Below are 25,350 nucleotides of genomic sequence, written 5' to 3'. Positions count from 1 at the left end.
CTGCATCTTTAACAGTTGTACTGAAAAGGGAAGTTCAGCCGGTGTCATTTGTACATATGGAGAACCTGGTGAAATTTCTTCTTCAGCACCACAGTTAAAGCTGCAGGAGCCCTGCCCTCTTTTAAATCGGGTCACTCTAGTATAGCTCCTGCAGCTTTAACTGTGGTGATGAAGAGGGGATTTCACCAGGTTCTCCATATATACAAATGACATCAGCTGAAATTCCCCTTTCTATGCCACTGTTAAAGATACAGGAGCCCGGCCCTCCTTTTCATATGGTCACGCTACACATGCACATACATTTTCCCAATTAAAAACAAGCTGCTGCCAACATTCCTGAAGCTACTGGTGATCCTGCAGAGCGGAACAACTTAAGCGCAACCCTTGCTGTTTTTGTGACTTTCATAGAATCATAGAATCGTAGAATAGCAGAATTGGAAGGGGCCTACAAGGCCATCGAGGCCAACCCCCTGCTCAATGCAGGAATCCACCCTAAAGCATCCCTGACAGAGGGTTGTCCAGCTGCCTCTTGAAGGCCTCTAGTGTGGGAGAGCCCACAACCTCCCTAGGGAACTGATTCCATTCCAACCTTTGGGTTGGTCCTGATAAAAGGTATGGCACTCCTGCTTCCTTTTTAACTGGACACAACACACACACACATCCCCAAGAACAAGCCAGCCAGCTGTGAGGAGGTGTAGCTCAGGGGTAAGCAGTGGAGGCTGGTGTCTCTGATGTCAGTGGGGCTGTGAAACGCCTCCAGTCAGAACTCTAAACGAGCGAAGGGCTTTGGGTGGCTCCTTTAGAGTTCTGACCGGAACCTGGAATGGATTCACTACCCCACTGACGTCGGAGCCACCAGCCTCCATTGGGCACAGCCAGGCCCTGCAGGTAGAAAGTTCCAGGCGCAATTCCCAACATCTGCACTTAAAGGTACTTGGTAGGAGCAGGGGAGGGGAGAGAGAACAAAGATCTTTCACCTGAGATCTGGGAAAGATGCTGGAGCAGCATTCCCCAACCTGGTGCCATCCATGTGCTGGACTGCAAGTCCCATTATCCCCAAGCCGCTGGCTAGATCCATTCCAACAACTCGCCTTCTCCATCCTTCCTTTAAAGCAGCCTTTCTCAACCTGGGGCGCTCCAGATGTGTTGGACTGCATCTCCCAGAATGCCCCGGCTGGGGCATTCTGGGAGTTGTAGTCCAACACATCTGGAGCGCCCCAGGTTGAGAAAGGCTGCTTTAAAGGCTGACAATAGGACATTCTCCTTGCGAACTTTGGTGTCCAATTGCAATGTGGTCTCTTACTGACATCTAGTGGCCAATTGCTGTTATTGCTTTTTTATTTTATTTTTTAAAAAAACTTGTGAATCAGGCATTTGCAACCTGGCGCCCTCCAGATGAGTTTGACCAGGGCTGGCTGTGCTGCTGTCTCACCACCCTTCTTCTCACCACCGCATCTCCCATCCTCCTCCACTCCCTTATCCCTATCGCTCCTTTAGAAACCCGGAGCGGATTCATCGCCCCAGTGACAGCGGAGCCACCAGACTCCGCTGGCATCTCTCTTCTCTTCAGTCTGCCTCTCCTCTGGTCCTTCTGCCCTGCCTGGGTGCCTCCTCAGTCCAAATTTGGCCCCAGGATGGAGCCTGCGTTCCAGCCCTTTCTCTTCTTTCCTTTCCCCGACCGCTGCACACTCAGCCCCTGAGATGGAGACACAAAGAAGAGGCATCCAGAACGTGGAGCGTTTATCCAGTTGGCTGTACTAGATTGACGACATCATCAAACTTTTCTGTAGAAGAGACAGAAAAGGTTCGGCAGCCGTGATTGTGCCAGGATTGGGTGCAATCTTCAATTCTGTGCCCTGGCTACATGATCACTCACTGCTATTGGGCGGTATAAAAATGTAATAAATAAATAAATAAGAAGAATTCAAATTCCTGCAAGTCTTTTTTCTTCTTTTTTAATCTTTAAAAATTCAAGTTTCTAGTCCCTTATGACGGAGCGCAGCACAGTTCAAATGTTCAAAGCATTCTCCCAATAATACTCACCACAGGAAATCAGTGTGTCCGTGTTGCAAATTGTGGAGGATTAAATTATTGCAAATGAATGAGGCCAAGCTATGTTCGTGGCTCAGGTTAACTTTTGAACCAAATTTGACAGTGTGGGTAAGACATCACAGGAAATGGAAGGGCAAAAGAAGGACAGGGGGTGTATATGAGGGAGGAAGCAGCAGCCAGGCACCTCTCCACCGTGCCTGGGTCCAGCTCCAGCTGAGAGCCCCCTCCCTCCTGCTACCAACTGTCAACTGCTGAACTTTCCAACTAAGATTGTAGTGCCTGAATTTGCTTTCCTTTCCCCCCCCCTCCTCCTCCCTCCCAATCCCCTTTCCTTTTGTGTCATGTCTTTTAGATTGTAAGCCTGTGGGAAGGGACTGTCAAGAAATACTTTTGTAAGCCGCCGTGAGAGCCTTTTTTGGCTGAATGGCGGCATAAAAATCCTTAAATAAATAAAAATAAATAAATATGTGCAGCAGTGCACAGAGGAGATCTGGGATCTCTTCTCGATCCTCCCAGAGTGCAGGACACGGAATAATGGGCTCAAGTTAAAGGAAGTCAGGTTCCGGCTAGACATCAGGAAAAACTTCCTGACTGTTAGAGCAGTACGACAATGGAACCCGTTACCTAGGGAGGTTGTGGGCTCTCCCACACTAGAGGCCTTCAAGAGGCAGTTGGACAGCCATCTGACAGGGATGCTTTAGGGTGGATTCCTGCATTGAGCAGGGGGTTGGACTCGATGGCCTTGTAGGCCCCTTCCAATTCTGCTATTCTATGATGCTATGATTCTATAGCAGCCACTGATAGCCTTCGCCTCCAGGAAACAAAGAAGCCCCATGACTTACCACGCCTGGTAGCTGTTCAGCACCCCCTTGAGCCATCTCTTTGCCCTGTCCTCTTACCACGCCCGCTTCTTCCTTCGCCGGGCGCCCCTGCACGCTCGGGTTTGTGATGATAGCTGCAGCCAGGACTCCGATCGCCAAGACGCTCAGAGAATCACAGAATCATAGAATAGCAGAGTTGGAAGGGGCCTACAAGGCCATCGAGTCCAACCCCCTGCTCAATGCAGGAATCCACCCTAAAGCATCCCTGACAGATGGCCATCTTCTGCCTTTCGGAGGTCCCTGCATGCACCAGTCTTCTGCGGGGCTCTCGAACAAAGCTGACGTCCAGCGTTGCCATCGCCAGGAAGGCGGAGTTCCCCTGAGCCGGATGATGGAATCCTACGCGTCTCTTGGAGGGCCTCACAATGAGAGGTTTGTGCCCGCCGACCTGTTTCCCAGCCCTGCAACGTCCCCAGAGAGAAACAGACGCTGGAGAGGTGTCCCTTCAAATGAGCATCCTGGGAGATCCTTTACAAAAGGTTTCAGTCATACTGGACAATGCAGGAAGCGGAGTCAGTGGGTGTTTGAAGCGGGGCTGGCCCGAACTGGGTTGCCAACTGGGACAGAGAGCGATGGGCAACCGAGGCAAAAGAGCAAGAAAGGGGGCACCTTTGCTTGGGTCGGCTTCCGTCAGTTAGAAAATGACACGTGAACCACCAGATTGAGGAACCGTTTCTGCAGAACGTGATGTTATCTGGGCAAATACATTGTCCTGACCCGGTGTTTGCCAAGATAACAGTGAACAAGGAGGTAGAAAGGGAAGGGTGTTTGAACCTTCTCACAGCCATCAGTTCCCTCTATTTTAAAATGGGCCTCCCCAAAGAGGTTTCTTCCCAGCCAGCCACCCGACGCAAGCGGACGGGTCCAGTAACTCCCGGCCGGCCATGCGGGCAGTGTCTCACCGTCATCCAGATCACTCTGAAGCAGTCCAAAGTGCTTTGTAACCAGTCCGAACCACTCTGGACCAATCTGACCACAATCTGGATTCAGATCAAATCGGTCCAAATCGGCCCACTTCGGTTCGGGATTCGGATCTAGAACAGAAGCGGTGTACAGCCCTAGTCCACAGCATTAGCACTTATGTTCCTCATCAGATTTCTTGGGGAACCCACAGCGTCACAGGGTTCCGTGCAGAAACCAAAGTTAGCTCTCTGTCACCTTTTCAGACCCAGTTTGTAAAGTAATCTGTTTTATACTGTCTTAGATGGGCTCAGAGACTGTAGCCTTTTCAGAACTCACTTACCCATCCTCCACGTACCTAGTGGGGGGGAGACAGATGAGTCATCTCCACCCATCACCTGTGCCTTCTTGGGACACCCCAACTCCCACTGAGACACGTGGTCAGAAACATACCAGCTATTAACTGCCATTTTCAGGTCTTAAGAGGTATTGCCTTAAGGCACCCAGACTGATAGTTCTGTTTACATAGGGTGACCCTATGAAAAGGAGGACAGAGATCCTGTATCTTTAACAGTTGTATTGAAAAGGGAATTTCAGCAGCTGTCATTTCTATATATGGAGAACCTGGTGAAATCTCCTCTTCATCACAGCAGTTAAAGCTGCAGGTGCCCTGCCCTCTTTTAAATCTGGTCACTCTAGTATAGCTCCTGCACTTTAACTGTTGTGATGAAGAGGGAATTTCACCAGCTTCTCCATATATAAAGAGCCTCGCTTGACACAGAGTGGTAAGTGGCAGTTACTGCAGCCGAAACTCTCCCCATGGCCTGAGCAATGACTCAAGTGCTTTGCACGAGAGTTTCTTTTCCTTTCCTTTCCTTCTCCATATATACAAATGACACCTGCTGAAATTCCCTTTTCTATGCAACTGTTAAAGGTACAGGAGCCCTGTCTTTTTCATAGGGTCACCCTAGCTTACAGAACTCCTAAACATCCCTCCATGTCTTTGCAAGTCAGAGGTGCTTGGCTGTAAGGGACCCTTGAAAGGCCTCTCAAACCAACCACCCCAAACCCATAAGAATATTCAACAGAAGATAAAATAAATCTAAAAACAAAAGCAGATACAAGTTTCAAATATTAACCTTAAAGCAGTGGGGCAGCTTTTTTATTTATTTATTTATTTATTTTTGCCCTAAGGGCCAAAAAGGTGATGCAGAGTCAGAAGTTATGCAGAGTCAAGGGCTTCTGTACTAGGGCCGTGCGTTGATTCAGGAACGAATCCCGAACCCGACTCGAATCGGGGTAATTTGGAGCTCCCTAAAACAGATCAAATCGAATCGGGCCTCATTCAGAAGGACCAAATCGGGATCCGAAGCAAATCGGGGGGTCCACGCACAGCCCTATTCTGTACACATGTACTCACAGGTGCACATGGGTGATGGCCATAGCTCAGTGGTAGAGCATACGCTTCGCATGCAGAAGGTCATAGGTTCGATCCACAGCATCTCCAGTAAAGCTTGGGGGGGGGGGGAAACCTCCCTGAAAGCCTGGAGAACCACTGAGAGTCAGCGATGACAATTATGGGCTAGATGGACCAAGGCTCTAACTCTGTATAAGGCAGGTTGTGGCGTTCTTGTGTCCCACGTCGCAGCGATCCTGTTACAGATAATGGTTTCCTTGCTGCTAGCGAGGGGAATATGTATGAATCTGCAGGAGGATTTGCTGGGGGAATTTGGGGTGGGTGGGCTCAGAGCTCCCATGGGGGGGCCTTCAGTAAAGGTCACACACACACACACACACACACCAGGCTGCAGGTTGTGTACCCCTAGGGTGACCATATGAAAAGGAGGACAGGGCTCCTATACCTTTAACAGTTGTATTGAAAAGGGAATTTCAGCAGGTGTCATTTGTCTGCATGCAGCACCTGGTGAAATTCCCTCTTCATCACAACAGTTAAAGCTGCAGGAGTTATATTAGAGTGACCAGATACAAAAGAGGACAGGGCTCCTGCAGCTTTAACTGTTGTGATGAAGGGGGGATTTCACCAGGTGCTGCATGCATACAAATGACACTTGCTGAAATTCTCTTTTCTGTACAACTGTTAAAGATACGGGAGCCCTACCCTCCTTTCCATAGGGTCACCCTATGTACCCCTGCTTTAAAGCACCAGAAGCAGGAAACCAGTTCCAGAGGAATAAAGCCAGGTGAATCAGTAAAAACTAGGGGTTGCCTAGCCTAGGACAGAGACGAGACAAGAAGATTTCCACGCAACCAGGCCACGGCCATTTGCAAAAGCTTTATTGAGGCCGACGTCAATGGAAGGCTAGACGCGTATGACGATGTTTTGTAAGGGGAGCAGTGATCCGGCCATTCCTGATCAATGCCCCCCTCAGTCACTCCCCAACGCAGGAAGGCCACATGGCAGCATGATGTCGTAGCTCTTGGGTATGCCATCCTCCTGCATCCAGTTCGATGATCCAGCCCATCTTTTGCAGAAGACTCCAGGGTATGCCCATTGCCAGCAGAAGCTGGAAACATCTAGCCGGAAATCTTTGCAGAAAAAAGTCGGAAGCAGCCCGGGCGAATTGTGGTAATCCTCCTCCCATTTTTCCAGCTCATCGAAAAACAGGTGAACTTCCTCCGTTTACCAGCACGCCTCGCCCGGAGGACCTGCAGAAAGCAGATTTGGCAGGGGAAATGTGAAAGGTGTGGAAAAGCCTGGAGAACCAGGGATTTTGGAGTCATAGAATCATAGAACAGTAGAGTTGGAAGGGGCCTACAAGGCCATCGAGTCCAACCCCCTGTTCAATGCAGGAATCCACCCTAAAGCATCCCTGACAGAGGGTTGTCCAGCTGCCTCTTGAAGGCCTCTAGTGTGGGAGAGTCCATACACACACACACTTTTCCATGCACAAAGTTCTGAGCTACTTATGGGGCAGCCAAGCTGGGGGGGGGGCCCTCCAGATGTTCTGGACAACAACTCCTGGAATCCCTGACCATTGGCCATGCTGGATGGGGCTTATGGGAGCTGTAGTCCAAAACACCCAAAGGCTCAGCCTTACAGAACATCCCCACCTGCAAGCAGAGAACAATAATTACAATCAAATTGGAAGAATCTTGTTTTAAAGGTGTTAATTCTAAATATCAAATATTGTTATTGTTAGAATAATCATATTCACGGTTCTGCTATGTTAATGGATGAAGAGCAGTAAATTTTATTCATCATCATTTATTTATTTATTTGTTACATAGCTATACCGCCCAATGTATATTTACAATATAAATCTGATTATAGAGATAGACACACACACACACACACACACACACACACACACACACACGATAGATTTGGCTTTTGTGAAAATTGTGTAAATATTCTTTCCTTTCCTGATCTATAAACATTTCATTCTGCCATTTCGACATGCCCCCCACCTCTCCCAAGGGTCAAGCATTCCAATAGATGATGCTATCTTCTCCACACCCTCCATATACATACATTTTAGATGAGCTGAGGAAACCATCAAGGGTCTTTCCCCTAATCTGCCACCAGAACCTCTTCTCCTTGCCCTCTCTACCAGCTAGAATAGACAAGGAAGTGGGAAACCCTGTTAGAACCGGATCGTTTCCCTCCTATTGTGAGAACTGCAAGGGAGGATTTATTTATTTATTTATTTATTTATTTTATTGCATTTTTATACCACCCAATAGCCAAAGCTCCCTGGGCGATTCACCAAAAAAATCTTTTTTCGTTTTTTAAAAAAGTCTGTAAAAGGCCTCCCAAAAAGGGGGAGGAAGCTGCCCCCCACTTTCTGCCCCCCACTTTCCAACAGGGCATTTGGGCTGCCGGGGATTCTCCCACACACACCCCGCCAAGCCCCACCCCCTTCGATTGCTCTGCTAATAATCAACCTTCCCCAACCTGGTGTCCTCCAGATGTGTTGGGACTACAACACCCAGCATCTCCAGCCCAACTCCTATCATCCATGGCCAGGGTTGATGAGAGTTGTAATCCAAGACGGCTTGGGGGTTAGGAAGGACTGCTTTAAAGGTATGACTGTACACAATCACGGGCAGGTGTCCTTACACAACGAGTTCCGTAAATCTCGGACCGGTAAATGTGGAGTCCGTCCTCCCTGCTCCCATTTGAATTTGAAAACTCCGGCATGGCAAGGTGAGCGACATTATTTTCCACCACTCTCCCAAATCTCTCCAACTGGGCAAAAGAGGGACAGTGAGAACATAAAACCGTAAGAAGAGCCATGCCGGATCAGACGGAGGGTCCATCCAGTCCAGCACTCAGTTCACACAGGTTGCTACAGCACCATCTGCCCCACACAACTGGTGTCCACACGTGATTTGCCAGGAATGCAGATGAAAAAGTGGCGGGTATTCCCTGATCTATAGAGACCATTAGAGCCATCCGTCACGCTCTGTATTTGCACCTGAGCTCCACACTCACCTGCACCGTCTGTTTGGCTCCATCATCTGGGCCTCCTCCTCCTCCTCCTCCTCCTTCCACCAAGGTAGAACCTCCTGGATTCACCGCCTCTTCCAGGGCAGTCACCCCACTCAGCATCAAACCCACCACCAGCACCAGCAGCCAGAAACAGCGCATGGCTTCCTGGATTCTTTGAGTAGCTGCACTACTCCTAGGCTCTGGATCCAGGCGCTGGGGGACACTTGTGTGTGCAAGGAGAATGAGGAGTGAAGCAGAATGAAATTTAGGGAAGCGATTTTTGGTTTGTAACGTATTCCTCACAGGGGAAAGGAACTGCCCTGAACTGCCAAACAAGACAGGGGGAACAGGATTGGGGAAGGTGAAACCACCACAGCCGTTGGCTCCTCCGGGTTTCCACATGGCATGAATGTTGCAGAGACAAGGTTGAGCAGGAGTATCAATAGAGAAGGGCAGAAGGAGCTAGGACCAGGGGCAGTAAGCCCAGGGGTCCACCATTTGCTGGGGAATCATAGAATCATAGAATAGCAGAGTAGGAAGGGGCCTACAAGGCCATCGAGTCCAACCCCCTGCTCAATGCAGGAATCCACCCTAAAGCATCCCTGACAGAGAGTTGTCCAGCTGCCTCTTGAAGGCCTCTAGTGTGGGAGAGCCCACAACCTCCCTAGGTAACTGGTTCCATTGTCATACTGCTCTAACAGTCAGGAAGTTTTTCCTGATGTCTAGCTGGAATCTGGCTTCCTGTAACTTGAGCCCGTTATTCCGTGTCCTGCACTCTGGGAGGATTGAGAAGAGATCCTGGCCCTCCTCTGTGTGACAACCTTTCAAGTATTTGAAGAGTGCTCTCATGTCTCCCCTCAATCTTCTCTTCTCCAGGCTAAACATGCCCAGTTCTTTCAGTCTCTCTTCATAGGGCTTTGTTTCCAGACCCCTGATCATCCTGGTTGCTCTCCTCTGAACACGCTCCAGCTTGTCTGCGTCCTTCTTGAATTGTGGACGCAATACTCTAGATGAGGCCTAACCAGGGCCGAATAGAGAGGAACCAGTACCTCACGCGATTTGGAAGCTATACTTCTATTAATGCAGCCCAATAGAAGTATAGCTTCCAAATCACATGAGGTACTGGTTCCTCTCTCTTCGGCCCTGGTTTCAACAATCTTGATTAAATTTACATGTGCCAGAAAGAAATGTTGGTTCTACATACCCTGATATAACTAATAAATCAAAGTCAAGTAGCTGGAGATCACCAAACTGTACCAACATCCGTACAAATGCACACACCATAGATAAGTTAGAAGAAAACAGTCTTTATTGCTATTATAAAAGGGCAGACAAAAGAGGGATCTCTATACAACACAGGGAAACAAAAACAAAAGATGTCCATCTCAGATGGAGAGAAGATGTTGCAGCCTCCTCGGAAGCCGGCTGCAGTGAGAAAGGGAGCAGTTCAACGTATGCCGGCTGATATGCACATCGATTCACAGCAGGTACCAAATATATGTTGCTACACTTGCCAGGATCACTGCCAGAGACTTCAACAGAGCGGGTGGAGATGTGTGGTCTATGAGGTCGCAGTGGAGTTTATACCACCCAGGGGCGTGTACATTCCTGGGGGCTTCTTTGGGGGCTTCCCATTTTCGGTTATGAACTTCTTCCACCAGGCTTTGGACCGTTGCACGCTGGGACCCTGAAATCCGAAACACAACATCTCATGAGTTGGGGAGAGAAGGAAGGGATGGGATGGGTCATTGCATTATCGAGTCGTGATGCAATGTGAACCGCCCAGAGAGCTTCAGCTATTGGTCGGTATAAAAATGTAATAAATAAATAAATAAATAAATAAATAAATAAATAAAATAAATAAATAAATAAATAAATAAATAAATAAATAATCCTGAGCCTAATTATCCCAGAAAACCAGTGATAACAATCACCATTCTTGACCCTGAAATTAAAATCAGCTGTCCATCCTAAAAACCCAGTGCTTTGCTGTGGTTGGCCACCTTCCTCTTTATGATATCCTCTTACTACATCCAACATGTCACAGGTGAAAACAGGGTGCCATTTCCTGATACCATTGACCACTAGGCAACCACACCCCTCCCCAGCCCGCACATGGATGCCCAAACACTATCACACCTCAAGTAATCTCAAGATTGGATTACTGCAATGCATTCTATGTTAGGGTGACCCTATGAAAAGGAGGACCGGGCTCCTGTATCTTTAACAGTTGTATTGAAAAGGGAATTCCAGCAGGTGTCATTTGTATATATGGGGAACCTGGTGAAATTTTTCATCTGGTTGAGCTTTTATATTGTATTTTATATTATGGTTTTATACTGTTGTTTTATGCTTTGAATGTTTTTAATTTTTGTGAACCGCCAAGAGAGCTCTGGCTATTGGGCGGTATAGAAATGTAATAAATAAATAAATAAATAAACTTTCTCTTCGCCACAACAGTTAAAGCTGCAGGTGCCCTGCCCTCTTTTAAATCGGGTCACTCTAGTATAGCTCCTGCAGCTTTAACTGGTGTGATGAAGAGGGGAATTTCACCAGGTTCTGCATATATACAAATGACACCTGCTGAAATTCCCTCTGCTATGCAACTGTTAAAGATACGGGAGCCCTGTCCTCCTTTTCATATGGTCACCCTACTACTGAGCCAACTTAGCAGTCAAGGGATTAGAGGACAGTTCCTCTGATGGATTGTTAAGGCGTTCAAGGACAGAAAGACCATGGGAGGGTGTCACCAGTGGGGTCCCACAAAGATCGGTATTGAGACAGAAGCTTTTTAACCTGTTCCTAAACCATCAGGAGTTAGGGGTAAGCAGTGAAGCACCAGATGATTTATGGCACCAAATTATTTAGGGTGGTTAAAACCCAAATGGGGACACCATGAGAGCAGTTGTTTGCCAGGAAATGGAAAAATGAAGCGCATGTTTTTCCAGAACGTATAACTTTCGTATTGGTTGCTTGACTCGAGAATTTCGATTCTGAAATATCAAATTGATCAGTTCAGAAAAATATCTCATAACTCTACATTAATGAAGAAGAAAAACATCTGTAAAGGAGTGAAAAGGAGTGAGCATTGTGATGTACGCTGAGTGCTCAAATGTTGTTAACTCGGAGTCCTGGAGCTCTGTATGTTTTGGATACATAGGGAGTCTTGTATGGTGCAGCATGACCACACTTCCGTGACTGTACCTGAAGAGGTACATTCTAGAAAGAGCGTTACTGCATGGCCAGATTTAGGAGTTGGTGATCCAGGCAACAAGTGAGGTGCTGGACTTCAGGGGTGCCTCTCCCAGTCCATCTTTGCAAATATCCACTCAATCGCTGTAACAAATCATATACAGATTTCAGCTTCAGTTGCACAGCTGACTTAGGTGACTAGCATTGCATTTTAGCTTGGGGTTCTTTTACCCATTCATAAGAACATAAGAAGGGCCATGCTAGATCAAACCAAGGGTCCATCTAGTCCAGCACTCTGTTCTCACAGTGGCCAACCAGCGGTTGACTAAGGACCCACAAGCAGGACATGGTGCAACAGCACCCTCCCACCCATGTTCCCCAGCAACTAGTGCACACAGGCTTATTGCCTCGAATACTGGAGATAGCACACAACCATCAGGGCTAGTAGCCATGGATAGCCTCTTCACCTCCAGGAATTCATCCAACCCCCCTTTTAAAACCATCCAAATTTATTTATTTATTTATTTATTGCATTTCTGTACCGCCCAATAGCCGGAGCTCTCTGGGCGGTTCACAAAAATTAAAAACATTCAAAGTATAAAACAACAGTATAAAACCACAGTATAAAATACAATATAAAAGCTCAACCAGATAAAAACAGCAGCAATGCAAAATTACAAATTTAAATGGGTGGCCATCTTGGGGTAGTGAGTTCCTTAACTTAACTATGCACTGTGTGAAGACGTACTTCCTTTTATTTGTCCTGGATCTCCCTGTAATCAGCTTCATGGGATGACCCCATGGGGTTCTAGTATTTTGAGAGAGAAAATGTCTCCCTGTCCACATTCTCCATACCATGCCTAATTTTGTACACCTCTATCAGGTCTCCCCTTAGCATCCTCTTTTCCAGGCTGAACAATCCCAGTTACTGTAACCTTCCCTCCTAGGGGAGATGCTCTAGCCCCCGGATCATTTGAGTTGCCCTTTTTTGCACTTTTTCCAGCTGTACGATACCATTTTTTTAAGTGTGGTGACCAGAACTGTACTTTTTTGTGGGGAAACTTACATTGATGACGATTCAATAATTATTATTATTATTATTATTATTATTATTATTATTATTATTATTATTATTATTTATTTATATAGCACCATCAGTGTACATGGTGCTGTACAGAGTAAAGCAGTAAATAGCAAGACCCTGCCGCATAGGCTTGCAATCTAATAAAATCATAGTAAAACAATAAGGAGGGGAAGAGAATGCAAACAGGTACAGGGTAGGGTAAGCAGGCACAGGGTAGGGTAAAACTAACAGTAGAAAGTAACAGTAGAAGTCTGCACAACATCAAGTTTTAAAAGCTTTAGGAAAAAGAAAACTCCTGCAAACAACTGTTTTCATATCCATGTGTGCACATTTATATTACACAACAGAGATAAATCACACCCATAAAGCACACCTCAAAGCTATGAATCAGGCTATAGGGGCATTTTTTTAAAAATTAAACATTTAAAAGTTGAACAGATTGGTGAGGGAATGCCAGAGAAGCTTATGGCCTAGAGCACAGTTTGTTCTAGGGCCAGCCATGGTTATTCAGTGGCAAGGGGGGAAATACTTTGTATGTGCTCAGAGGAACTCTCCCCATTCTTTCCTGTGATCCTAAGGCTGATCCTGAAATCCATCTCATACCCCTTCAGAAATGTGATCCAGGCCCCATACCCAGTACTCACCCCCAAATGCTCAATATGGGTTCCCACCGCCTCGGATGACCCTTCTAAAGTTGGCACTCCTTCTGTGGCCGGCGGCTGGTGGACAACAGTACTGGATACGGTAACCAGTATGAGCATGAAGCTGAACAACAGCAGGAACATCAACCACGGAGTCTTCATGGTTGCCTGGATCTCTGTGCTTAACCAGTGCTCTTGAGCTGGTCTTCTGAGCTCCCTTCCAGCACGGTTGGGGTTCTTATCAGAGACTACCTTTTCTTCTCGTTTGAAACAGGAAAGGGCTTTTGCACGCAACTTGTCGAAATCTGCTTCCCGGGAGTTTCCCAACCAGCTTGTCTCATGAGTTGCAACAGTCACCACGGATGATCGCTGCTCAGTCCGTCCCACCCAGACCTGTTTACACACCTAAAGTCGATCCAACATAACTGCCAATTACTCTCTTTTTTAATTTAGCACGGCACCCAAGATTAATATGCAGGTTTGCTAATATAAAAAATGGCCCTTGTTCTCTTTAACCCTGCCTTTCACCTCTCAAGAAGCCTGTGTGTTTAGATTAAGACTCGGTGGAAACATCTTTTATGCTTCCAAAAATGGAGAATTAGCCATTATTTGTGTAATTGCTACAAATGTCCTAGGTAAGAACATAGGAGCCTTGCTGGATCAGACCAAGAATCCATCTAGTCCAGCACTCTGTGGCCAACTAGCTGTTGACCAGGGACCTACAAGCAGGACACTGTGCAACAGCACCCTCCCACCCATGTTCCCCAGCAACTGGTGATTATAGGTTTACTGTCTCAGATACTGGAGGTACCACATAGTTATCTGGACTAGTAGCCATTGACAGCCTTCTTCTCCAGAAGTTTGTCCAATCCAAGTTGGTGGCCATCACTACATCAGTACGACAATGGAATCAGTTACCTAGGGAGGTGGTGGGCTCTCCCACCCTAGAGGCCTTCCAGAGGCAGCTGGACAAGCATCTGTCAGGGATGCTTTAGGGTGGATTCCTGCATTGAGCGGGGGGTTGGACTAGATGGCCTTGTAGGCCCCTTCCAACTCTGCTATTCTATGATTCTATGATCTTGTGACAGTGAATTCCATAGTTTAACTCTGCGCTGTGTGAAGAAGTCCTTCCATTTATCTGTCCTGAATCTCTCACTTTATGGGATATGACCCCATTGGGTTCTAGGATTATGAAAGAGGGAGGAAAATGTCTCCCTCTCCGCATTCTCCACACCATGCATTATTTTGTACACCTCTTTCATGTCTCCCCTTAGCCTTTTTCCCCAAGCTAAACAATTCCAGATCTTGTAACCTTCCCTCACAGGAAAGATGCTCCTGCCCCTTGGTAATTTTACTTGCCGTCTCAGATCCCATCAGGCTATTCTTGGTTGGGATTTTTCACCTTACTCTTGCTGACGTTCAACCGCATCTGCCATTTGGACACCCATTCTCCCAGCTTGGAGAGATCCCTTTGGAGCTCTTTACAATCCCTTCATATTTTAACAACCTTAAATAATTTGGTGTCGTCAGCAAACTTGGTCACTTCACTGCTCACTCCTAACTGCAGATCATTTATGAACAAGTTGAAAAGAATTGGTCCCAATACCTATCCCTGTCGGACCCCACTATTTACTTCATCGGGAGAATTGACATTTATCCCTACTCTTTGCTTTCTGTTCTTTAACCAGCTACTGATCCATAAGAGGACTTCTCCTCTTATTCCATGACAACTGAAATGTCTATAAAGCACCTAGCAAGCCGAGCTTAATCCAATTGATGCAGTTCTATAAACTTTTACTCAGAAGTAAATCTCGAGTTGAATGGATCTTACTCCCAGGAAAGTGAATATAAGATTGCAACCGGTCTTAATTTATCCTCCTCCAACCTGAAGACTAAATGCCGGCTTTGGGATTTTAACATTATGCTTTTTTCCTCTCCCACGTATACCTTGCTTTTGTGACATTTTGGTTGGTTCAAAAGTATTGCCAGACTGTGGGTTTTACAAAATCTAGTTAGCAATTGCATTTCTGCTACTCCTGACTAGGGTTGCCACCTCTTGAAATCAACACATTTTGTTACTTGGCCCATCTTCTATTCACTCTGGAGTTATTAACATCTAAAGCCCTCACTCTGAAGGTATTAACATTTAACGCCCTAAACTTTAAATAGCTTGGGGCCAGGCTATCTGAAGGAACACCTCCTCCCATATGGACCTGCCCGGACCCTAAGGTCATCCTTAGGGGTCCTTCTCTGCGAGCCCCTGCCAAAGGAAGTGAGGCAGGTGGCTACCAGGAGCAGGGCCTTCTCTGCTGTGGCACCCTGGCTGTGGAATGAGCTCCCTAAGGAGGTTCGCTTGCCACCTACATTATATGCCTTTAGATGCCAGGTGAAGACCTTTTTATTCTCCCAGCATTTTAGCAGTCTATAAATTAATTTTAACTCGGCTGTTTTAAATTTGTATTTTAAATTTGTATTTCTGCACTGCTGCTGATTTTATCCTGGTTGTTCTTTTATATTGTATTTTATATCATGTTTTTATACTGTTTGTTTTAGACTTTGAATGGTTTTAATTTTTGTGAACCGCCCAGAGAGCTTCAGGCGGTATAAAAATGCAATGAATAAATAAATGGGGCTCCAGGCTTGTCAAATAAGCTTTAGGAATCATGAATATTTGAGGCAGGGTAACTCACTCAGGAAAGTCTATCTGAACGTGCCACAAGAACTGTCCATCAAATTGCAGGCGGAAAAGAACAAACAAGATCACTTGCCAGCTGTTGCACTTATGATCATAGAATCATAGAATAGCAGAGTTGGAAGGGGCCTACAAGGCCATCTAGTCCAACCCCCCGCTCAATGCAGGAATCCACCCTAAAGCATCCCTGACAGGTGGTTGTCCAGCTGCCTCTTGAAGGCCTCTAGTGTGGGAGAGCCCACAACCTCCCTAGGTAGCCGATTCCATTGTCGTACTGCTCTAACAGTGAGAAAGTTTTTCCTGATGTCCAGCCGGAATCTGGCTTCCTTTAACTTGAGCCTGTTATTCCGTGTCCTGCACTCTGGGAGGATCGAGAAGAGATCCTGGCCCTCCTCTGTGTGACAACCTTTTAAGTATTTGAAGAGTGCTCTCATGTCTCCCCTCAATCTTCTCTTCTCCAGGCGATATTTTCCTTTATCGCCTGCTAACACTTCTGAGAATTTATTTATACTACGAGTGTTTCTTTTACACTTATGAGGGTCTCTTTCACCCCAGCATTGACCATCAGAGCCTCTTCATTTGTAACAATCTCTCTAATAGTGTTTTATGATTAATACACTATTCATCATTTTAGGGGTTTATTTATTTTACTTATTCATTACATTTCTATAACACCCAACAGCCAAAGTTCAGATTGCTGCTACCGCCTTCTCCAAGCTGGTGCACCCTCCAAACGCTTTGGACTACAACTCCCATCATCTCTGACCATTGGCCATGCTGGTTGGGGCTGATTGCTATTGAACTCCAAGACATCTAGAAGGATGCTCAAATTAGGCACAAATAAACTTCACCCATTATGCAACACCAAAAGTGCCTTTGTCCCCTTTGGATACATACGGCAAAATTTCGTAGCTGACCCTGTAGGATCCACAGCAGTGAAAATGTATTTCTTTCTTGTGGAATGTTCATAGTTTCCATTTGCCCCAATGAATTTGAAACATATATCCGGGCAGGGGAACATTTAAGTCCCTCCAGATGTTGTTGGGACTCCAAATCCCATTAGTCCTAACCAGCCTGGACAAGGAGTTCATCAACCTCCAGAGAGCCATAGATTCCACCCAACTTGCTAGTTTCCAGACTGTCTCCTGTAGATACTGACCAAGCCTAGATTTGCTTAGCTTCATCAAGGTTGCTGCATCATGGGCCTCCCCTGTGCATTTTAGGCACGCATGCATACCTGTGAGGCAACCCCGTGACGCAATTGGAAGTTCCCCTCCTGCCTGCCTTCTCCACCACGCCATTGCAAGAAACAAGAACTTCATCTTAGGGGCTGGGGGTTAGAGACAGCAAAGTGACTTTGTGCAATTAGGTGAAGTGAATGTTTAACCTCTCTACTCAGTTTCATCAGCGTGTGGAGGGGCTGTTAAAGCCATTGGTTATCAACATTCAGCAGTCCGTTCTCACGGTTTGGGAACTTCAGTTAAGAACATACGTGGCCAGTCATATTTATTTATTTATTACAGTGGTTCCCAATTGGGGGTCCGCGTAACCCACCCAGGGGGTCCATGGCACCATTCACATATTCACCATTCATTTCTGGAGTCCACTGACGACGAATTCCTACCAGAAGTAAAATATAACATCCCTGAGCACCTACGTGATTTAGCGACTAGCTTCAGAGATTACTTCCCTGCACCTAATCCTGAAAACTCATGGAGAAGGAATCCTTTTGAATGTGATGTACAACTAACAACTCTTATCTGCGGAAGAGCAAGATGCATTTGTTGACGTGACTTGTGATGGTTCATTGAAATCATTTTTCAAAGACTGGACCAATTCTGGGTGAAGGTTTTTCCCGATTATAAGAAGTTAGGTGAAAAAGCTTTGAAACATCTAGTTCCCTTTTGTTCCACATATCTTTGTGAACAAATGTTTTCGACATTTTGTTATATGAAGAACAAGCATAGAAATCTGCTCGATGTTGATCCAGATTTGAGATTAAAAGTAGGAAATATTGAACTGGATGTGGAAGGGATTGTTCGGGACAAAAAGAGGCATGATTTCTCCCATCGCATTTAGGTTTAGTAGCTGCTAGAAGTCATAATTTGTTCAGTTGTAAACTAGACGTTAGCAAAATTAAATTCAACTTTATATTCCTAATTAAATCATTGTCATTTTTGTGTGGTAATATCACAAATATCACAAATTTTATGGTCTGTTTTTTAGTATACCTAAAATCCTTTGCTTATTAGGGGCTACCCCTTATTTTCTCCAAAAAATTGCTTCGCACAGGTAACTACCATAGAGATAACAATTTTTTCAAAAGTAGGGTGTCCATGGCTTGGCATTTGAAAAACAAGGGGTCCGCAGTACTTAGCTAATTGGGAACCACTGATTTATTACATTTTATATACCGCCCCATAGCCGAAGCTCTCTGGGTGGTTTACTGGAGCACAGAATCCAGTAACTTTAAACAAGTCCATTGAACTCTTTTTCCTTTTTTAAAAAAAACATGTTTCTAGCCCTCATGACAAAATAACTGAAAATGAGTGGGGCACTTCTCAAGATTAAGACATCAAAGCCGGAGGGACCGGGGCGGGAGGGTGGGAAATCTAGCCACAGGTTCCGCCTGGAAATCGAAAAAACCCAGTTTCAGGGGCACTCCCAAACCGTAAGCCTGTCTTCTTTGGAGTGAGTGGGACCCTGCCACAATATGCCTGTCCACCATTTTTCCAGATGAAGATCCACCGATCGCTAGTAATTCCATCTTCGTATTGAATGAAGTTATTCAGCCTCAAGCAGCCATTAAAAGATGAGGTAAGGTGAGGTGTGCACAAAGAAGTTTGAATGAAACTGAAGTGTTTTCTGTGGGTTTCTTTTAGGGGCAGTCCTCAAAGCTGAATTTCAAAAGCAAAGGCCACGTTCAAAAAGATAGAAGTTGGATTCCAAACTTTTGTCAAGCTTTGAATACGTGGCAGCCTTCCTTTCCGTTCTAGTACAGGATTCAGACCAAATGGGTAGGCACAATTGGATAAAGTCTTTTTCAAACACAACAACCTGTCATCCAGAGAGAAAGGACGACCTCCATTATAAAATTAAGAGCATTAAAGTTAGAATCACAGCTAGAAGGGGCTTCATAGAATCATAGAATCATAGAATAGCAGAGTTGGAAGGGGCCTACAAGGCCATCGAGTCCAACCCCCTGCTCAATGCAGGAATCCACCCTAAAGCATCCCTGACAGAGGGTTGTCCAGCTGCCTCTTGAATGCCTCTAGTGTGGGAGAGCCCACAACCTCCCTAGGTAACTGATTCCATTGTCGCACTGCTCTAACAGTCAGGAAGTTTTTCCTGATGTCCAGCCGGAATCTGGCTTCCTTTAACTTGAGTCCGTTATTCCGTGTCCTGCACTCTGGGAGGATCGAGAAGAGATCCTGGCCCTCCTCTGTGTGACAACCTTTTAAGTATTTGAAGACTGCTATCATGTCTCCCCTCAATCTTCTCTTCTCCAGGCTAAACATGCCCAGTTCTTTCAGTCTCTCTTCATAGGGCTTTGTTTCTAGACCTCTGATCATCCTGGTTGCCCTCTTCTGAACACGCTCCAGCTTGTCTGCGTCCTTCTTGAATTGTGGAGCCCAGAACTGGATGCAATACTCTAGAGGAGGCCTAACCAGGGCCGAATAGAGAGGAACCAGTACCTCACGTGATTTGGAAGCTATACTTCTATTAATGCAGCCCAAAATAGCATTTGCCTTTCTTGCAGCCATATCGCACTGTTGGCTCATATTCAGCTTGTGATCTACAACAATTCCAAGATCTTTCTCGTTTGTAGTACTGCTGAGCCAAGTGTCCCCCATCTTGTAACTGTGCATTTGGTTTCTATTCCCTAATGTAGAACTTGGCATTTATCCCTATTAAATTTCATTCTGTTGTTTTCACAAGCCAGGGTCCTTTGTGTCCAACGCCCGCTCACGTGACTTGTTTGACTTTCTCGCCACAGAATGTGTTGAATTCCTCTTGAGGAGGAAGTGCGCCATGTATGCCTGTGCATCAAAGCTATGCAAACAACACACATCTGGCACACCCTTCACTGAAACTCCTGAAGTGTATTCAGTGCTGTTTGGTTTCATTTACATCAATGCAGTTTGGAGATCAATAAGTATAATGTCCTCAGTATATAAAAGTATACAAGAAAAAGCCAAGTAGAAAGAGGCCATATCAGCTTGTGAGTGGAGAACACATGAAAGCTTTAGGTTTCCACAGAACTGTTCTTCAGCTGCTAAACTTTTATGCAGCACAAGGCATTGCAAAAGATGCTACGACTCTCAGTTGAGCCATTTTTCAACAGGGGATACAATATAGGAAGTTCACACAAGGCACTGTGGATCACTTCTGGAACATTTTATTATAAAAAAAATAAATCCATACAACCCAGCACAATTTGATTAAAGAACAAAATTGGGTGGCGTACATTTTTCAAGGGGCAGAGGGGAGAGAGCTCTGGACATATACGGAAAGCGAAAAGGGTGCAAATTAACACCTCTGGCTAGAATGCAAAAGAGGTCACTGTTAGCAACCCACATACAACTGCCTACCGGCTAAACTATTACAGGAGACATCCCCGCGGGCTTCCTCCGTGTCCGGCCTGCTCAGAACTGGTCTAGGGGTACCCAGACTTTAACATAAAGTGACATCACCCCTCAAATGACGAGTTCTTTCACAAGCCAGTTGTAACCAGGACAATTTGTTATGGGGGTAGAAAGCTGAGAACAGAAGAGCGAGGGGTTTACAACCGCACACACTGCTTACAGAATGGTGGCTCTTGGTCCACCTGGAAGCCAAAAAGGCCAACTTCGTTCCAGTGACTCCTGCGAGGAGGCTGGACTCCGGGGATGACCTCAAGTCCTGGATAAGGTTTTCAAAGGAATGTTGCCGGTCTGGCGTGTCCCAACACTCCTACTGGAAATCAGCCTCCCATTTCTCCCTGAGGCATGACATCATTGGCAAGGAAATGGATTCAAGAGATGCCAAGATTGTCAACTAAATCCACCCGATGCTTTCTGCCCAAACTTGGTAGAGCCTCCTATGCTGCACCTGGGAATGTCTCCTGCAACACCACACTTCATAGCCACCAAATTAGAGTGTGTGTGTTTTTAAAAGCACAGGGGTGGAGATTAAAAAAAAACTGGGCATTCCCCGCACCACTTGGCTGGAGCTTGCAGGAGCTGGCTCCTGAAAGTTTCGGCTGAGTCCCTTCCTGCACCGCTTGTGTTCTGAGCAAGATATAAAGAAGCAGGAAGGAGTTTGCCAATTCCGCCGCGTCGTTCCCTGTGCAAAGAGACACGGAGCTCAGCGGCTCTCTCTGCATGGGGGGGAGGGGGAAATGGGTGGGGGCAGTGCTGATGATGTCATGGGAAGAGAAGGGAGGGACTTTGGGGAAGAGACTTGATCCAGGGGGCAATCTGGGCCCCGGACCAAAAGAGGTCGCCCACCCCCACGGCGGCATACATGGATAACCGATGCACATCCAACTTCTCGACATGCAGGAACACTTGAAGGAGTACAGCAGACAGGTTAGAATTTTCCCAGAAGAGGATCCAAGGATTTATTTATTTATTGCAGATCCTATCGCTCTTTTGAGTGCTGATGACAGTCAGTTCTACGTTGGCACTTGCAGACACGCAGATACACGTGGGATTGTTTCAGGGGCCGTCTCTCATCCACGTTGCGGTATCTCACATTAGGGCAGCCTTCTCCAAGCTGAGGTCCTCCAGATGTCTTGGACTCCAACTCCCAACATTCCCAGCTAGTATGGCCCATGACAGGACTTGCTGACCAACACATCTGGAGGACACCATGGGGGGGGGGGGAGAGAGCTGTATTAGGGGCATGTCCTTAAAAGGATTTTATACTTGGGTTCTCTTTGGATATTGTTCTGCTCACTTTTCCTTTGCTTTGGGGTCCTAAAAACTATCTGCCTGTAAGAGATGATGGGTCACTTCCGCAGCCTCGTCCTTTTTCCATGCTCCCTGTTCTTTCCTCCACGACAACAGCTCTCCAAGAAGCTTCCAGAGTACTAGTAACACCCCCCATAACACCTGCCCAGAGAAGGCACAGAACACCTTCGCTTGCACCCTTGCGCTTTGCAGATTGGCGTCAAATACATTTGGGCCCCTTGTTCCACCACAGTCCGGCATCCGAAAGAAGGTTAAGGAATCTTCCTAACAGACCACCTCGGGCAAACCTTGCCTTGCAGGGTCGGACCAAGGGGATCCGCTTCGCGAGAAGCCGCTTCAGTCTGAATCGCTTCCATCCTGTTGGGCTGAGTCAACCGCCGATGCCAGGTTCTCCTCTTGGCCCTTTAACCTCTCTCCTGTGAGGGAAACACACACACACACACCACGAAGCAGTGAGCAGATGGACCAGACGCCGTCTCAGTGATGCTCAGAGCCTGGGAAGCGTCACCAGAAACGCAAGGCCAAGCTGGCTGCCAGCAAGCCCACCTTCCCCATTGGGCAGGTGCAGCATCCTGGCTATGAACCTGAGCACACACAAAAGGTGACCCAACGTTCCCGTCAAGAAGGATCCCATAATGAAAGTGACCGGGCATCCCTCCGACGGACGTCTGTGCAGCCACCAAGAGCTGCCTGCCAACTGCGCCCCTAACTCAGTTATGCTGGCACAGCACTATTCCCTCCGGGAGGCAGCCTGAGAATAGAGGGGCTTCTATGCATTTGCCACATTTGTATGCCACCTTGACCCCCGAGGAGGGCGAGGCAGCGCACACACAGCGCCTCCCGCTTCATCTGCACAACCGAGCCAGTGTGGCGTAGCGGCTGAAGTGTCAGACTGGGAGTCGGGAGATCCGGGTTCTAGTCCCCCCCACTCGGCCATGGAAACCCACTGGGTGGCTTTGGGCCAGTCACAGGCTCTCAGCCCAACCCTACCTCACAGGGTTGTTGTTGTGAGGATAACATGGAGAGGAGGATTATGTAGGCCGCCTTGGGTTCCTTGGAGGAAAAAAGGTGGGATATAAATGCAATAATAAATAAATAAATAAATAAATAAATAAATAAATAAATAAACAAACCTCCCTGGGAGGTGGGTTAAGCTGAGAAATCCTGACAGCCTCAGAGCCACGTGGTGAGCTTCGCAGTCGAGTGGGGATTGGAACCCTTGTCTCTCCCATCCTAAACTGGCGCGCTAACCCATCCTTCTCTAATGCTGACCTACAACTCCCGTCATCCCCAGCCTGGTTGGGAATGATGGGAGTTGTATTTCAACACATCTGGAAGATGCCACGGTAGGAAAGCCTGCTCTAGCCTCTATGCTGGGGGCAGAGGAAAAGGTAGGCTGGGATCTACTGGTAGATCTCTGAGCATCTTGCTGTAGCTCTGCAGGGGTTCCTGACTCCCAATATTCCTAACAGAAGCAATAACCAGAGGAGGCTGGTGGATCCTAGATCAGTGGGGCGGTGGATCCACCCCAGCTTTCAGTTAAAAGCCAGTCATAAGAACATCAGAAGAGCCCTGATGCTGGATCAGACCAAGGGTCCATCTAGTCCAGCACTCTGTTCACACAGCAGCCAACCCGCCATTGGCCAGGGATGAAGAAGCAGGACATGGTGGTGCAACAGCACCCTCCCACCCATGTTCCCCAGCAACTGGTGCACACAGGCTTACTGCCTTGAATACTGGTGATAGCACACAACCATCAGGGCTAGTAGCCATTAATAGCCTTCACCTCCAGGAATTTATCCAACCCCCTTTTAAAGCCATCCAACCCTACATCTTGTGGTAGCAAATTTCATAATTTAACTATGCACTCTATGAAGAAGTACTTCTGTTTATTTTTCCTGAATCTCCCACCAATCAGCTTCATGGGATGACCCAATTGGGTTCTAGTATTTTGAGAGACGGAGAAAAATGTCTCCCTCTCCATATTCTCCACACCATGCACAATTTGGTACATCTCTATCAGGTCTCCCCTTAGCCTCCTTGTTTCCAAGCTAAACAATCCCAGTTGACGTAACCTTCCCTCATTAGGGAGACGCTCCAGCCCCTTAATCGTTCTAGTTGCCCTTTTCTGCCCTTTTCCCAGCTCCAGTCAGAACTCTTTAGGACAGGTTCACACCTCGGATAGGTCCTTTAGAGCTCTAACTGGCCTGGAACAGATTCACCACCTCACTGACTTTGGAGCCACCAACCTCCACCGGCAATAATTTAAAAAAGCTTTTTTTCCTACTAGATTCGGATGTTAAAAAAGGACGATTGGGGAAAAACCAGGAGTGGACTGATGTGTGGAAAGACTTGTGAGCTTGGTTCTGGTTCTGACAAATTCCTCAGCTGAGCATGTGCTCAGGGGCACCCTGTTCCTGAGCTCTGAGCCGCTTTTCTGCACCTGTCTCCGGTTGATGGAGCTCAGGGCTCACGTGGAAAACACAATAGGCCTGTCCAGCCCTGCTTCGCCCCACACGGCCCCTTTTCCCCAGACAACCCCAGTCCAAAGCATCACGGGAGAAGGACACAAGAAGGACAACTTAAGCATGGGCCCCTGGGTCCTCTCGTGAGGGCAGAGACTGAGCATACACCAAAGTCAGCTGGACAGGAGGTCTGCTGGATGGTCTGACCCACCCCCACCCCTTCAGCCTGGCTTCCAGCCACATGTCCACCTGCAGACAACCACTCACGGATGAGCTCAGCAATGGCCCTTTGCGTGCGCTTCTCCAGCTTCTCCAGTTTCTTGGCTACATCTCGCTTCAAGTCCCTGAGGAGCAAAAAGGAGGAAATTGAAACGAAACGAGCCCAGGCGCGCACACGTGGCCCACACCCTGAAGGAGGGGAAGGGGAAGGCAGAATCCTTGAATGCCAGTCCGGCATCAGGGCTACAAGCTCCACCGGGCAGGCAGGCAGGCAGCAAGACCCAGCCCTTGGTGTGAGTGGCACCCGGGGAGGGGGTCAAGGGGAAACGAGGACCCTGCACACGCGGGCCTGGGACGGTTGTGGAGGTCTCTTCCGATGGGTACAAAAGGAGCAGGCGTAAGCACACACCAAAAAAAAAACAGGAACTGTTTGCATTGAATTGCCAGTCCCTTGAGGAAACACTTGATTTATGGCTCACTCAATTACCAGAAGTGCTCAGAGCCGAGAACTACTTTATAACATTCAAGTACAAAAAAACACCACCCCTACGCATCACTATTATGTATAAAAAGGACAGAAGACACTAAACCGAACAAATATTTTTAAAAGACCTTTAAAAAAAGAGTTAGACCAATTCTAGTAAGACCTTAGATCCTGAACATACGTCTCCAAAAAGAAGTTTAAACTTCCTCCAGAAGGTGTCAGGGCTGACATTTGCACCTTAGGTGCCCCTCTGTGGCCTACCAATGTGCTCGCCTGGGGTGATCAGAAATTTAACTCTGGTAACCAGTAGGGAAACACACACACACACGCACC

The 25,350-nt window shown here is 47.0% G+C and overlaps 1 protein-coding gene and 1 long non-coding RNA gene across 2 annotated transcripts in view; both read right to left on the bottom strand.

The window, feature by feature from the left end:
* Positions 1–9,577: 9,577 nt before the first annotated feature.
* Positions 9,578–13,650, bottom strand: LOC134411044 (uncharacterized). Its single transcript, XR_010026337.1, has 2 exons — positions 13,207–13,650; positions 9,578–9,973 (listed from the first exon to the last, which is right to left on the bottom strand). It is a non-coding gene; the product is annotated as an uncharacterized LOC134411044 (long non-coding RNA).
* A 6,628-nt stretch (positions 13,651–20,278) lies between these two features.
* CCDC12 (coiled-coil domain containing 12) overlaps positions 20,279–25,350 on the bottom strand; it is a 46,504-nt gene continuing 41,432 nt past the window's right edge. The window contains exons 7-8 of the mRNA XM_063147587.1: positions 24,582–24,658; positions 20,279–22,265 (exon numbers count right to left, since the gene is read on the bottom strand). Coding sequence (XP_063003657.1) covers positions 22,186–22,265; positions 24,582–24,658 — 157 coding nt within the window. The 3' untranslated portion in view covers positions 20,279–22,185. The remainder of the gene's footprint in view (positions 22,266–24,581; positions 24,659–25,350) is intronic.

The sequence above is a fragment of the Elgaria multicarinata genome, chromosome 1 (genome assembly GCF_023053635.1).
Source record: "Elgaria multicarinata webbii isolate HBS135686 ecotype San Diego chromosome 1, rElgMul1.1.pri, whole genome shotgun sequence".
In the NCBI taxonomy this organism is placed as follows: domain Eukaryota; kingdom Metazoa; phylum Chordata; class Lepidosauria; order Squamata; family Anguidae; genus Elgaria; species Elgaria multicarinata.
Note: the sequence above shows the minus strand (reverse complement) of the source record. Positions and strands in the feature narration are given on the sequence as shown.